General features: G+C 42.7%; 1 protein-coding gene across 15 annotated transcripts in view; it reads left to right on the top strand.

Moving 5' to 3' along the window:
- Positions 1 to 15,449, top strand: part of CAMK2G (calcium/calmodulin dependent protein kinase II gamma) — a 136,472-nt gene that overhangs the window by 74,036 nt on the left and 46,987 nt on the right. For all 15 annotated transcript variants that reach the window (XM_064144942.1, XM_064144940.1, XM_064144945.1 and 12 more), the window contains exons 4-10: positions 2,520 to 2,574; positions 3,135 to 3,200; positions 6,085 to 6,157; positions 9,177 to 9,279; positions 10,141 to 10,224; positions 11,101 to 11,195; positions 13,723 to 13,845. In XM_064144942.1, coding sequence (XP_064001012.1) covers positions 2,520 to 2,574; positions 3,135 to 3,200; positions 6,085 to 6,157; positions 9,177 to 9,279; positions 10,141 to 10,224; positions 11,101 to 11,195; positions 13,723 to 13,845 — 599 coding nt within the window. The remainder of the gene's footprint in view (positions 1 to 2,519; positions 2,575 to 3,134; positions 3,201 to 6,084; positions 6,158 to 9,176; positions 9,280 to 10,140; positions 10,225 to 11,100; positions 11,196 to 13,722; positions 13,846 to 15,449) is intronic.

Raw genomic sequence — 15,449 nt, 5'->3', positions numbered from 1 at the left:
ACCTCTGCTAGTTTTTGCCAAGAGCTCAGGAGGCAAGTTTTCTTGTAAAAACACAAGGCTGTATTGCAGTGAAGTTACTACAAGCCAAATAAAACTGCTTACCTGGAAGATTTTTTTTGCAGCAAATTATTTGAGGAACATACTTAATAAAGGTGATGTGTCTCTGTTTTCATTCTGTAGGAACAGCATGTTGCACCTGAAACACCTGCTGTGCTGGTACTCTAAGTGTATTTGCTTGTTTGCAGCATTTTGCCTGCTGGAGTGCCCCTCCCAAACCCCTGCAGTTAGATGCAGTGGAAATGCTAAGGAAAGGAAATTGGTCAGGGAACCAGCCTAGAATGCCTGTGGATAAAGACATGAAAGATATAGCAAAGTACAAACAGAAAGAATAAGAAAAGTAGTAACTCCTTTTAGGAAAGGTACTGGGAGTAGTCTCTGCTCGTATGTGCTACTCAGTTTTGAGTCTGTATGTGTTTGCATGTGGAAGTATGCCTTAGCAAATGAGAGTTGCGAGGAAGATTAGAGGAGAGCATTGAGAATATTTGCAAGAGCTGTTTCTTATGAGCATGTGCCAAATGCTGGTTTGAAATGTTCCCAAGATGATGCTGGTAACTGATGTCATGCCCCAGTAAAAGGTGCAAACTGACCTCTTGATACTGGCAGAGGGAAAATCATGATGTTGGGAAAAGTCAAGACAGGTCACCTTTATTTCATATGGATGAGAATGGAACACAAGGAAATAAGTCAAAGGTACCATTAAAGTGACAGAGCAAAAGAATAAGATTTTTCTTACCAGGATGAGAACTGTAGTGCTTGGTCAGTACTCATTTACACAATGAGTGACTGAGACCCAGTCTAGTCTCAGCTGGTTGCTTCAGCTGGGTGAATCAATAGGGAAAAGCTGCAGATGATCATGTGAAGAAGACACCCCATCCTAGTCAGGGTGAAAAGGTTTAGGAACTGAGTCAAATAGGATTGCTAGTTTGTGACTCTGATTGACAAGGAAAATAGTGAAGTTTTTAATGAGGAGAGAAAAGAGAGAAGTAGCGGGTAGGTAGCAATATGAAGTAAGGGCTTAGTTTTTCTGTTTGGGTTAGAAACAGTGCCTAGGTATCTAGGAAACATCAAAGAAACGGAGATTTTTTTATTCTGATAGGAGGAAGTGGCACTGTACCAGCTGCACAGCTACAATAATTATTGCCCATGTGTCATGTGGGGAAAGGAGGACAGAGCTCCAGAAACCTCAGAATACCAGGGAATAGTGGCCTATCATGAGGGCAGTCCCAGTCCTGCAGGTTAAAGAGGATAAGGAAAGGGGAAAGATGAAGGTTAATTTAGGCAATAGCAGAACTATGGGAAGATAGATAAGTGTGATGGTTTGGGTGTTACCCCCACACACACACTTTTGGAAATCACCCAGACTAGACTCATCCAGCTGTGGAATTTGAATGAAGCTTATTATTTACAGCTTAGCACAATATACAAGCAGATATTTACAGTATATACAGAAATATGCAAGGTAAAAAGGTAATACAGAAACACAACTCCTCTCCCAGAAACCTGAGTCCCCAGGAGGGGCTCTCAGCTGCCCCTTCACCTTCCCCTTGCCCCTCTCAACCTTACCCTAGTCCCAGGGAAGAATGGAGGTTCGGCCAGGGGGCTAGGAAGCAAAGTGGTTTAATTAAAGAAACAGAGGGTGAGCTTAGAAAGAGATGCAGCTCAGCCAGTTCCCCAGCAGAGGCACTGAGTGTGTTATCTATGTTTTGATTCTTATTTTTATACATCTCAGCAAGCCTATGAGGGAAGTAGACATCACCCTTGTTTTCCTTTCACAGCCTGTAATCTAGTTCTTCTCACCAAAACATTCTAGCTAGGCTCAAACTAGCACAGTATGGAAGCTGAAGAAAGTTGAAATTTTGAGAAGGAGAATGTGATCAGATATGTCTATTGTAATGAACAGGTCAGAAAAAATGGAGACAAGGAACTGATTCTGAATTTCAGGTGAGGACTTGGAGTTCTTGAAGTGAGGAAAAGGAAGTACAAAGACAGAACTTCATGGACCTTTACAGGTGAAAGGCAGGAGGAAGATCAGTGGAACTGATATGCAAGTGGAGTTTGAAGAAGTCAGTCTTTGAGTTGGGTGTTTGGAGATCCTGAAAATCATTTGGTTTTGGAAATAAGAATGGGTGGGAAGAGATAGCAGAATGTGAGCATGAAAGATAGAGTAGACAGATGTGCAAGGACAGTACTGAAATGTTGGAGAATGAACAGGAGGTCAAAGATATTTAGAGTTCATTTTGATGCTAGGGAGTAGTGGATGTATGTGAAGGACACCCATCTGTTCCTTTGAGATAAAGGAAGAAAACAGGTCACTAAATGAGCACACGAAGTGAAGAGCACGGGCAGTTAATAGACTGACCTGGTAGAGGAAGAACCTGACTGTGCATTGGTTTGATTTGTGAAGTGTCGTATTTGCTACATGCTCTGTAAATCTCCATTTCTTGATTATGTTTTTGCAGTGCGGCTCCATGACAGTATTTCAGAAGAAGGTTTCCATTACCTTGTCTTTGATCTGTAAGTGTTTTTCTTTGGCTTTGATGCTTCACCAGTGATGCAAACACAGGAACAGTTAAGTAAAAGTGGAATAAAGATCACCTGCATTAATATAATTCTCCCTTTCTCTTTTGAGACCTGTCATTATTATGACAAAAATCTATGGACTGTATGGTAAGGAATGAACTCGTGGCAGCTGTTGTAACTGTGGGATGGCAAAGGTTGGCTATCCTGTGTTGAACTGTTTAACTTGTGTCTCTGAGGTATCATGGAGAGGGACATAGGACAGGTGTTCAGCAGAAGCTTAACATATACTAAGGTCTGTTGCAGTGCACAGGCAATTCATGCCCAGTGTGTCAACAGTGTTTCATATACTGCTTGTGAAACAGCAGTTCAGTGGGTCAATCAAGAGGTACCAGTGCCGGTATCATGGTGATGGAACTCCGCTGTGCCTCCCCTATGCCACAGGTCTGCACACAGGCTGTGGGAAAGGCTACACATGGGTGGCCACATACATTGCACCAAACCTTAAGCTAGGCTTGTGTGGACTCTGTAACCCTCCTTATTCTTTTGTACTCCAGGGTTACTGGTGGGGAGCTCTTTGAGGATATTGTTGCCAGAGAATACTACAGTGAAGCAGATGCCAGGTAAGACTGTTTCCAGACCCTTCTGTCTGTGTGCCACGTGTGTTGGCAAGTGGGACGAGTTTCCTGACTGCTGTGCTGTGCATGGCTTTGTTCGGACACTCTTGCTCCCTGTCTGCAAAAAACGATTCCTCTTTCTGCTATTAGCATAAACTATTGTCACCAGTCAGGCTGACTCACCACAGCTGTAGCCATTGTCACTTACTGGGCTACAGCTGCTGTCTGCCACTTGCAGATGTTGTGCTCTTTGCTGGGAGACCTGTTGCTAGCAGTTTTGTCTGTGACCTTTCTGGTGTGTGGTAACAACATGACCTTAGTGGGCAAATATGAGGGAGAGCTGTCCTGTGGCTGTAAGAGTTGCCTGCTTGGCCTTTGCTGTCCCCTAGTATGGGTTTCAGTGATGAGCCATTGCTATTGGACAGACCCTTTACATTTGTCTGTGTTTACAGGACAGGGGGAGAGAGGGCTTTGGAGGCTGTATTTCTGTCTAAGCTTTCTCTGACTGTGCTGGTTGACAAAGTAAGAAAAGGCGCAATAGGTTAGAGCAACATTTATATTTTAATATTTAAAATATTTAGTTGTTTGATTTTTTGTGTGTGTGTGTGTTAGTGGTGGGCTTTGGGGTTTTTTTTGTTTTGTTTTCTGAGTGTATCTTCTCTCTCCCATGCATGAACTTACTGAAATGGCCTGTGCTAGTCCCTTTCCTATGCAGGGTGGGTGTTTTGTGCAGCAGTAGTGTTCTCTGACCCATCCATCTGCTGGATATGTAGCATTTGGAATCAGAGCTGGGATTAGGTAGCTCCTGTTCTGCTTTACCAAGGTCTGGGAGCAGTCTGATGGTGACATTTCAGCTTTGCCTGTTTTGCACCCATGTTCTTACTCCATCCCAGCCCTTTCTCTAGCAAGAATTAGGGGAACCTTGAGAGGAGAGTGATAAGAGGAGTTAGCAGGTGCTGCTGCAGGGTGTGTCTTGTCGGTGCAGTACTGAGAGAGAGATCATAGTGATTGGAAGGAAGAAAAGAACATGAACTGGTGTGTAGTGTAGGTACTGTTGTGGATCTTGTGGGCTCTTACTTGATTTACCTTTGGTGTGCTCATAAGCCTCTGTCTACTGGCCATTGCACAATGCCTTCAAATGAGGCATTGCACTATGTGCTGTTCCATGAGCTGTCTGCTGATGGGGAAGGCCAGGGGGCTCATCATCTCTGATGGAGCTCCTGACAGACAGGTCTGAGAGCCCTGAAAATTGCTTCAGTGGAATGTATGGATGCTGTAGGCACAGCATCTCACATAGATCCACAGCTGCTCAAGCTGTACTGCCTTGAAGTTGGGAAGTTTTGAGACTATCAATCATCATCCTTCCCCATGTTCCTCTTGGCAGTGCCTGTTTCCAGAAATGGTCAAGAGCTGGCAGTGACCAACACTGCTCAGGAGAAAATTACAGCAAGTTTAGGGGTAAAGAAGAACTGTCTGTGGCTTTGTGAGCCTTCCTCAGGGTGCCTGGCCCTCTGACCATCAGCCACAGTGCCCACATCATGACAGAGTGAAACTCCTCCCTTTCTCTCTCCTTGCAAAGCTGAATTCCAGAGCAGGCTGGGAGAGCCAAGGGAGTGAGGTCTGTGCCAACTCTCTGCACTTGGCTCGCCTGGGACACCTCACACTTTTTCCATTTTTGGCTAGAAAATCTCTCATGCTCAGACTCAACTCTGTTCTAATTATACATTTTTGTTTTGGGAGCAGAGAGATATTAATGGATTCTGACTCTAAGGATTGTACTGCCAGCTCTGAAGGGGTGGGGGTAGAAAATATACAGTGCTGGACCTCCTCTCCTCATCCTTCCCTCACCCTTTTCCTATCTTTTCCACTAGCCCGTTTCCCTTCACTCAAATTTTTTGCTAATTTAAAATTTGCTCCCCTGAGGTTTGTAGAATTTGGTCAGTGGTCTGACTGATTATGCAGCGAGGATACAGAGCTCTGAGTTGCTCACATCTGAGTGTTCACATCTGGGTGCTTACTGCCCAGCCGTAGCTGTCAAAATCCCTACTCCCTTCCACGTTCACCCTTGGAAGATGATTGAATGTTTAGCAGAAGAGATGTTTTTGACCAAAAATCCTATCCATGGGTGTGTTGTGCTGTCCTTTATGCAACAGGTGTAAATAACGTCTTGCTTTTGCCCCTGTGGTTACAGCAGTGAAAGCGACAGAGGCACAGTTTTCTATGAGCTAGGGGAGTGCAGCACCCTGTGCTTAACAGGGAATCATTCTGCTTTCACATTGCTGAACCCTTAAGTGGGATCTGTACTTAAAAGGCACCCAGCAAGTGTGTGTGTGTGTGTGTGTGCACATTGTGTATGTGAAGTGTTTGAGATGCTCCTCTGAAAGCCTTGCAAACTGGCAGGCACCCAGGAGTCATCATCCTGAATTTGCTGGAGGAGGCTGCTCCTCTCTACAAGTTTATTCTTTGCTGGGGACTAGCCCAGCTGAATGTTTCCTGCAGCAACTGGTTTTTGTTACTCAGTCTCAGCTGCCATTTGCAGGTATTCAGGAGCCTCGATCCTCCTGTGTGGAGTAGGCACTATTGGCTGAAGCAAGTGAACTTATTGTGATGGGGAGGAAAGAAAGAGGTGTTGGTGGGTAGGAGAAAGGCTTTGTGGTTCTGCTCTAGGTAAGGATGTTTAGCGCCCTGTAGCTTGAGGGGGCTGAGGGTGTCCAGTTGTGACAGTACTGAGCTGCAGCATTGAATGGGCATGATCAATGGATTCAGCCTGGAGTCTTGAACTCTTCCTAGTACAAACATAAAAGTTGGGGAAATAGCTCTGGAAGGAAATGAGATGCCAATATGTGTGTGCGTGTATGTAACTCTGTGTGTCTATCCCTTTATCTTGCAGCCACTGTATTCATCAGATACTGGAGAGTGTGAATCACATTCACCAGCATGATATCGTGCACAGGGACTTAAAGGTAATATTTCCTCCGTGCCACGGAGGCTGAGGAAAGCAGTCAGGGAATCATTGGAAGAGCAAGGCAGAAATACCTCTTATATCTGGCAGAGTTGGGGTTTGGGTTTTGTTTTTTGTTTTTTTTTCTTAACTGGAACTGGGCTCAGTGTTCCTAAAGCACCAATTCACTCCCTCAGAGTTTTCTAGAGGGTGTAATGAACTCCCAAGGAACTTTTCAGTCTTCATGAAACTTGTCATCTCCCAGCCTCTCTGAAGCAGCTCCAGGATAAAGTAATTGTGAACCTTGGAGCGCAGCAGGTAGTATTCGTTATAATGAAGGACACTTTAGTCTGCCGTTGAAGGGATCTCTAACAACCTGGGGCAATGTCTGTTCAATCTGCCAGGATGAGTTTGTCTGCGTGTATATTTTTCTTTCTACGCTGTTGCCAAACACATGCCATTGGGCTAAGGCAGAGATGCACAACAAGAATTTTTGTGCAATTTCTTTCTTCTCCCATCAGTAGAAGTGCTTGTGCTTTTAAACTAATCCCAAAACTGCTGGCCAGTTAATCATGGAGGGAGTCAACCACTTGCTATATTTTAAGAGTTTTGTTGACCGAGAGCCCCTGCAACGTAGTTACTTGTACTCCTGTCCCATGCAATGCCAGCTGTGCTGGGAGCTGGTGTGGGAAGGTGTGCCTGCCCTGCAGCCCTTTCTGTCTAAAGTGGGAATGGTGATGGCCACCAGTGGTCTAGTTAAATTAGTGGCAGATGTCATCCTGCATTAGTGTTGGCTTTGGTTTCCTACACAATGCATAAGGGGAAAAGCGTAAAAATATTTTTCAGAGGGCAAGGCAAAAACATGTTACAAGCTTGATGGCAGTATTTTCCTGGTATCTTGATCTAATGGACTGTTGTTAACCCTTAGCATTTCTGGCAAATGGCCATACAATGCTTTTGGCCTTTTGATTTAGAGCACTGTGAAAAGTTGAAAGTGATCTACTACAGAATGACTGCTCTGAATCAGAGCTGATACCTACTCTTGAGAAAGCAGCTCTAAGCAGCATTACTGTCCCAAATTACGCCCTTTATGAAAATTGGTAGTGTTTTCCAATACAGGATTGTTTGAATTTTCCTTTGCACCCTGTGTTTAGATATAATCTATTTTACTCCTAAGTTCTGTAGGTGTGTAAAACATGAACTGATAAATTTAAAACATAGCAGTTGCTAGAGACTCCTTACTGTAGTTGACATTTCTTCTGTTGCTGTCTCTGATTCACTGAAACTATGCAGGCTTGTGGACTAGCCATTCCTTTTAGCAATGAAAGATCCCGTGCTCTTTATTTTGTATTTAGCTGCTTGCCAAAAGCTTGGCCTTCAGGATCAGTGTGTAATAATTACAGAGCTTACTTCAAGTGAAGTTTTCTTGTTGGCACCTCCCTCTCATAAGCCTGTCTTTTGGCTGACATACTTTTAAAGAGCTGCCTATAGGGACCATAAGAAATTAGGGAATGCATTCACAGCCTTACCAAAACACATGTGAAACCTGAGAGAAGCCTTATGTTGGCAAACATGCACATGGATAAGCCTTAAGATGTTTTTACCTACATTTTAGAAGTGAATACTGCTTAGCTATCACAAGCCTGACTTAAATTTCACTGTTTCTTAGTCAAGACAAGCATAGATATGAGCTGAAGTAGGGACAGAGTTTCAAAATACTTGATTGGCCTTTTGTTTTAGGGTCGTGCTTACAGTGGTTAATTTTCATCACTGTAACTAGATTAACACAGTCTTTTCCACTTCTCATAAGTGAAAAGGCATTGTCATTCAAAGGTACTGAGAAACAATACGTCTTTCTTTCATGTGCTAATGGCAAGCAATGTGATGGGCAAAACTCTTCTTTCCTTTAAAGCAGAAGCAAGGCTCCAGTACTTTAAAGCCAGGTGAAAGAGCAAAGCATCATGTTCCCATCAGGCAGAAGAGGGACAGAGGCTGTCATGTAATGAAACTGGAGGAAGCTGCAAAAAAGACCCATCAGATTTGTGAAACTGAGACAAGACACTATTTCTGAATTTCCAGGCTTCCATCCTGCTGAGTTAAAAAAATCAGATGGGTATGAATTGCAAACATTATCAGAAGTGGGTAGGACAAAAAATCACATTTGTTTTGCCTGTCTGCAAGTTGGGTTTCCTGCAGATTTGAAATAGTCACCACATTAACAACTTTAGAAGGGTCCCATGTTACTAGCTGGTCTGTTGCTTCAGAAGCTGCTGACTATCAGTCTAATTTTTGGAGTTGTATTAAATGTTCTGCTGAAGTCCTCTGCTGGAATGCAACAGAAGTATGATTCAAGTGAGATTCATGTGAAGGACAGAAGTCTGTCTTCTTTCCTGGTGTGTGGCTGCTGGTCAAATACGTGATGCAGCAGTAGCAAGACAGCATATTTTACACTGCTGTGAATATGTAGCGTGAAAAAACAACTTACGTGAATGCTCACTGCTGTGCTGCTTATGCCAGGCTGAGGCTTTGTCTGTAAGGGATGAAAGCTACAGCCTATCCAGATGATGCCTTCCCACATTACAGTGCAGTATTTGGCAGTCCTTAATAGCATTACATTTACTTTTCCAGTGCCTTGGGGACTGCGTAATGTTCACGGGGAGAAACATCACTGCGGATTGTATCTACTGCATCTTTCCCCTTCCTTCCCTTCCCCATCAATTACTCTCTGCAGGGATGACAGAAACAAATTTTGGGTTCTGTGCTGCAAGAACTGTACTGCCGGTGCCCTCTGGTGTCAGCATATTACATGTGGGCTGGGTTGGGAGAGGCTGTGGCATATTTGTTTTAGACTTCAGGATTTTCTGCTATTCTAGATCAAGGCCATTTGCTGCTGTTGCTCTGTCCTCACCTGAACAGCCTGAGTACACAACTGCTAAATTCAGTCAGCAGATTGAATTGATTTAATAATGTACTGCAGTTGGAGGCTTTAATGAGGGTGTAAGTCTTTCATTCTTACTCCCTTTTTTCTTTCTTCTCCCCAGCCTGAGAATTTACTACTGGCAAGTAAATGTAAGGGTGCTGCTGTCAAACTGGCTGACTTCGGACTGGCTATAGAAGTCCAGGGAGAGCAGCAGGCCTGGTTTGGTAAGAGTGTTTGAGCTGTCCCACTTTTTGCTCCCCCTCTTTTCTTGGTGATTGGTTGAGTTGCTCCTCCCCAGAGCACTTTTTATCAGTTCTTCCAACACAGTTGGATGTATTTGGTATTGCTGCTTCCTTTTCAAACATCTCAGCCTCTAGGTCCTTGGGCGTGATCCTATGTGCAGTAGAGGAAGTAATAAGATAAGACAGAAAAAAATTACAGTGTATTACTCTGGTTTTCTTCTGAATTTACAGTAGATGCTAGCATCAGACAAATGCAGCTGCACAGTTCAGACTCTGATCTGAATTTTCTTACTGCACGAGTGTAGACATCTGGAATTTTGTTTGGTTTTTTTACAGGGACTTGACGAGGCCTTTCTCAGGCATATTTGGATCTGTCCTTATCTTTGTTTAGCTAAAAAATAATTAGAAATTAGACCTCAGGCTAAACATCAGCTCTGAGACTCTGCAGTGCTGTGGAAATTCTGGAGAGACAGCTACTTCTCCTGGTCTGCCAATATCATTGACAACCAGATATGGTGCATCTGTGTCTTGTGTTTTCAAACTCCAAGACATCACATGTAACAGTGACAGAGGCCTGGCATATGAGTTTGTGTCCATCTGGTTGACACTGTCCCTGTTTCTTTCCTGTTTTTTTTCTGCAATACAGACGCTTGATCCCATCTGACTGTCTTTTTTTTTTTTTTTTTCTTTCTTGTGGTTTACCAAGAGGTAGCTCTAGCAAATGCAAGATGAAGGGTGGAAAATAGGTTTTGGAACTTGGTTACAGCTAGTAGATTTTGTGAGGTGGCAAGATGTCTTCTACTTGGGTACTGTGAGTACTTCATGTCATACGTTTCCTGGCAGGGTTTGCTGGCACTCCAGGTTACCTCTCCCCTGAAGTCTTAAGAAAAGATCCTTATGGAAAACCAGTGGATATATGGGCGTGTGGTAAGATTCTGTCAAAATGTTTTACACTTAAAGAACAGCATTTCGTGTAGAAGAGCAATTTCTTATAACTTGTTTCCAGGAGGGTGTGCAGTGCTCCTCATTATTGGGTGGAGAGATGAAGGCACACTTAAGGATAAGCACTCTGTGTAGATGGCGTGAATATTGGAGCTTGAACTCATTTGATTCTAGTTCCTAATCACTTCCTCAGACTGGGTATCAGATGCTTGAGACTCAAGAGATAGGACCTGTCTATGCTTTTCCAAGTCGGTATTTTTAGATAACTCTAGCAGTTTCGTATTACGCTGTGTAGAAGATTAAATGCTCAAGAGAGCGTTTTTTAACAAAGGGGAAGAATGAAGTGTAAGTGTATCTGGGACCAGTAAGTTTAAAGATATGTGATAGCAATGTTGCCTGACATGGACTACACAGTTTTCCACAGGCCAGGAGTGCTAGCTTTATCAGTGTCACTTTTATCCCAGGAACATGTGCAGTAAGCATCTAAAAATATTGTCCTTCTTAAAAAGTCCTTTATTGCCCAGCAACCCCAGAAGATGTGGCTTCATTTTATCCTGAGAGAAACTAGGAGTTGTAGCTCACCAGCCATCATAGCCAGAAGAGGGTTGAAGGATATTGTGCATCTTCTTTCAGTTCCTGGCAGCTGGTGTTAAGAACTGAATGGAAAGTTGCTAGGGTGTGGTTCAGCAGAGGATAAAGTTTTTGTAGTATCTTTTTTGGTCTTGGAAGGCTAAATATGATGTCAAATGAAGATCTAGAGCAATCACTGCCCTGGGGACCATCAGGAGGGAAGGAAAAGGGGCTGGAGGAATAATTGGCGTGTTAGCCTAACCATAGTGTATCTGTGTCTCTCCCTCCCAGGAGTGATTCTGTACATATTACTAGTGGGGTACCCTCCCTTTTGGGATGAAGATCAGCACAAACTGTATCAGCAGATCAAAGCCGGAGCCTATGACGTAAGGGCACTTTCTCGCTGAGTACCTGCATGGGTGTAGAAGCCATCCATAACATGACACTATCTCACTTGGTGTAAAGCAGCAGGCCCCAAGCTACTGTGCAACGTGATGTTTGGCATGTTTACACACCTCATTGTATTCACTGCCTGGGATACAGTCCTGTTTGGGGTTGCTGAAAGGGTATATGGAAAGCATCATGGTGGACACCATAATGTTACTAGTCATTAGGGAAATTAAGAGCTGCAAATACAGATGGTGGAAATGGTGTCTTCTAGTGCATTTACCACAAAGTGCTGCAGACACAGCCAATGCTCACTCTTTCAATGGAGCAAAGGAAAGAATGAGTGGAGGAGTTGTCTTTATCAGGGTCTAATTAAAGGTACGTAGAAGGATTCTGTATAATAGTAGCTTAAATTATGGTCTCTGATCTCCTCAGTGCCATAGTGGAATTTTCTCAAGCTGTGGAAAATAAGGAGCCCAGTGAGAAGACTGAATGGCAGGTGGCTTTGTGGTGGGAACCAGTGTGGTGGCTTGGAAGCTCTGGTAAAAAACCAAGCAGTTCATGAAACAGTTCTCAGAGCTTGGCAAAACTGAGGTGTAAAACATAGTGCCTGAAGTAGAGAATTGGAAGGAGGCTAGCACTGGGGAGTTAAGATGGTGTAAAATGTGGTTCAGGTACCACAACTCAGATGTTTGACATAAATACTTCCATTTAAGGAGCGGCTTGGGAGGAAAGGAGGAACTCCTGGAAATTATAGCGCAAAGCTTGTGGGCATGAATATTAAGAGGAAGTAGGGGAGCTCATTTTGTAGGCTGCTTTGTGGTTTGCATTGAAAGAAAAAAACACAAATGAGGGTTCTTCTGGATTGCCGTTACCTCCCAGCTTCTGTGCCTGATATCATGAGAGTAGCTGTTACTCGCAAGAACAAAGATCTGCCTAACCCTGTGTCCTGGCTCAGTGGCTTCCTGAATGAAAGTGATGTCTTTGTACTTCACAGCCTCAAATGGACTTGTGTTCTTCTCTAGCCTTCCGGCCCCTCATATTTCTGCATTGCTTGTTCTTATTTGAAGTGGTGTTGTGCTAATTGTATCAAAGGGGATTTTCAAAGCACCTCAGGACTTAAATGTCTAGCTCTTTATTTGTGTCATGAGGAGTAAAGTGTTGGATGTTTGCTATCTACCTGGTTTTGGGCAAGTTCCAGTAGATTCTTCTCCTAGTTTGCCTAGTAGAAAGCATACTTGCCCTTGGTGTCCTTACTGCAATACTGAGGGGCCTATATGCACAGGACTGTTTTGTTGTCCTCTCTTGACCATAGATGAAGTGGCAACTGTGAAATGGACTTTGGGTAGGGGTTTTGCAAGGTATTACAGAATTTAGATGGGGGGGAGGTGTCCTGACTTAAATGCTCAGTATCATGATTTTTGAGTAGTCTCTTGCAGTGTTTGCACAACAAATTGTATAATGCCGGGCTGATGCCTGAGAATGTAGAAAAAAAAGTATATGCAAATTAGATATGGTGGATGCATTTTTATGGCCCAGCTGAGCAAAGCACAAAACACAGGAGGAAACCAATGGGTTTATCTTTTTGTTAATAATGTAGTTCTCTAAGGAAATGTTCTCAGGAGAGATCAGTCTTTCCCCCTGTTTAAAGACAGGAGACTTTATCCCAGCAATACATTTATCTTTGTGTTCTCAAGTTCACCTGTATTTGTATAGTAGATTCACAGGAGTGAGACATACTGCATTTAATCTTAGCATGCTGTCTTCAATAGCACATGCAAGCATGTGGATGATGATGTAAATTTTTCATCTTATCATTACTGGAGTTATAGGAGAAAGCAGTTACCCCTTATGGATGATCAGCTGAAATACTTGAAATTCTTTTCTTTCCATGCTTCTGTATTCTTATGCACTATTACATCTCTCTTGCCTGCCAGGTAATGACTTCTGGTATGGTACATGCTCGCTAACAACTTGCTGGTGGGTTGCTATTCCTAAGTGACTGGTATTGTTTCAGAATATTGTGCTTTATTGTAGGGAAAGTATATCTGATGAGGTGTTCTCTGTTAGCAGTTTTCACTTTCATGAGCTTTTGCTGTAGCTAAGTGTGATTTTGCATATGCTGTTATACTGTTACAGCTTTTTAGCATGCCAGAGAAAGGGCAAGGTGGGATAAAAGCCAGTGCTTCTGTTTTTCAGATCAGAACTCAGTTAAAAATATCAGTGACTTTACTTTTTTGACTATAAAACAAATTCTGTGGTCTAAGTGATTCTGAAGAGGCTTTTAAAGTCAGTTTTTTGTCCTGTGCTTCTGGACTTGGACAGGTGTGCCCTGTTGTCCAGTACCATTCATTTGCTGGATGCTGTATGATTTTGTTCATTGTGGGTCTTCACAAAAATTGATAGTTTGCAAATACATTAGCCCTGCTATCAAAAGGGCAGAAGCTGGAATTCAGCTGTGCAGGAAATAGAATCTCTTCTAGTAGATATTTTCAATTCATCATCTGTTCCTTCTTCCTCTTTCAGTTCCCATCACCTGAGTGGGACACTGTGACTCCCGAAGCAAAGAATTTGATCAACCAGATGCTGACAATAAACCCAGCAAAGCGCATAACAGCTGACCAAGCTCTCAAACATCCATGGGTCTGCGTATGTGTTTTCCTCTATTATAGATTGATTTGTGGTTTACTCTGAACTGACATGTCAAGAAGACTTAGCTGCAGAGTAAAAATAATGTAGGTATTTCAAGTTATGGGTTTTTTTGGAGGCTGACTTTCAAGAAGCTAAGTTTGTTATGCTGTGGTGCTTTCATTGCCACTGTAGGAAAAAAATAATACCTTATTCTTGTAGAAATTCTATGAAGTTTTGCCACATCTCCTCTTCTAATCCATATCATCCTAAAATGTCAGGTGGTGCTTAGCATTGGACAAAATACTTGAAGATTATTTTGTTCTTCATCTCTACTTCAGTTTGTTGCATTGCATCTTTGTGATGTTGGAACATTTGTTTTATGCTGCAGTTTGACTGTAAACCTGAAATCAGAAAAAAAAAAAAATTGCTCTTCTGTGTATTTAGTTTCTGCCTTGCCAGATTCCACAAAGATATACTTTTCATCTTTGGCCAAGTTGGCAAGGAAATCTCAGAATGCAGATGTAAGTAGTCATAGGGAAGAGTAGCAGTGGTGCACTTTTTCATCTCTGCAGGATGAAATAGTTCCACCTAAACGTAAACAGATGTTCTTGTAATACCATAGCATACTTCTGCTTTCTAAAATGTGTCTAGTGTGTTTCTTTGCTCATTTGTTCTTCAGAAATTATGGAGTTACTTCCTTCTGCCACAAAGCAAATAATAAGCAATTTAAACTTGTGTGAACATCTGTGTAACATGAATATTGTCTGCTGTAAATTGATGCAGGCTTCTTGGAAGTCAAAACTTCACACTAGCCAAAACTTCACAGCATTTTGATTTTTCCTTTCACAGTTGTAATCTGTAGCAATTTGTGTGTATCTAGTATCTAGCTTTTGTCCCAATGCCTGTAACCAAACCTGTATGTATTGCAATAAGTCACTCTCTGTGGCAACATAATATAGAAAAGAAGCTTTCCTGAATTATGGGGAGTTTGATTTCCCTTCACAGCCATTTCAGCCTCTCACCCAAACTCCTTCCAGCTAACTCTGTTGTTTCTATTCACTGCATAGTCTCTGTATGTGCAATATAAGTTTTCTTATTTTTCTGGAGATGTAGTGCTGCTCTCAAGTAAATGTAGTAGGAAATCTTAAAACTTTATCTGAGACACTGAGTTTCTTAGCATCACTGAATTTCTGAAGGACATGTTCTAAAGTACATGTCCTGACTCTTGTAGGTCCACACTGAACAACTGGACATTGCTGTCACTCCTAATGAGTCTGCATGACAGTAGCCACCAAAGTTGCCCTTGTAAAGGGAATTTAGGCTTGTGGCTCTATGCAAGAGCAGGCATTATTTCAGCATTAGTCTCTGATTTCCTCATGTTCTCTAAATGCCTGGCAGCATCAATCTCTAGTTTCCTCATGTGCTCTCAATGACTGGCAATGCTTCTGGGATGTCCTCTTTTTGCAGCTGTTAGGATCCCAGTCTGCTGTGGATGATAAGTGTGCGTCACTGGCTAGAAGTTACGCTCAGGGTTTTACACTGGCACAATGAACTATATGATCTTTCCTCTTACAGAGACAATATCAATTTCTGCAAAACTGTTGCATGGATGCCAAGGCCTT

Source organism: Pogoniulus pusillus, chromosome 6 (assembly GCF_015220805.1).
Source record: "Pogoniulus pusillus isolate bPogPus1 chromosome 6, bPogPus1.pri, whole genome shotgun sequence".
NCBI lineage: Eukaryota > Metazoa > Chordata > Aves > Piciformes > Lybiidae > Pogoniulus > Pogoniulus pusillus.
Note: the sequence above shows the minus strand (reverse complement) of the source record. Positions and strands in the feature narration are given on the sequence as shown.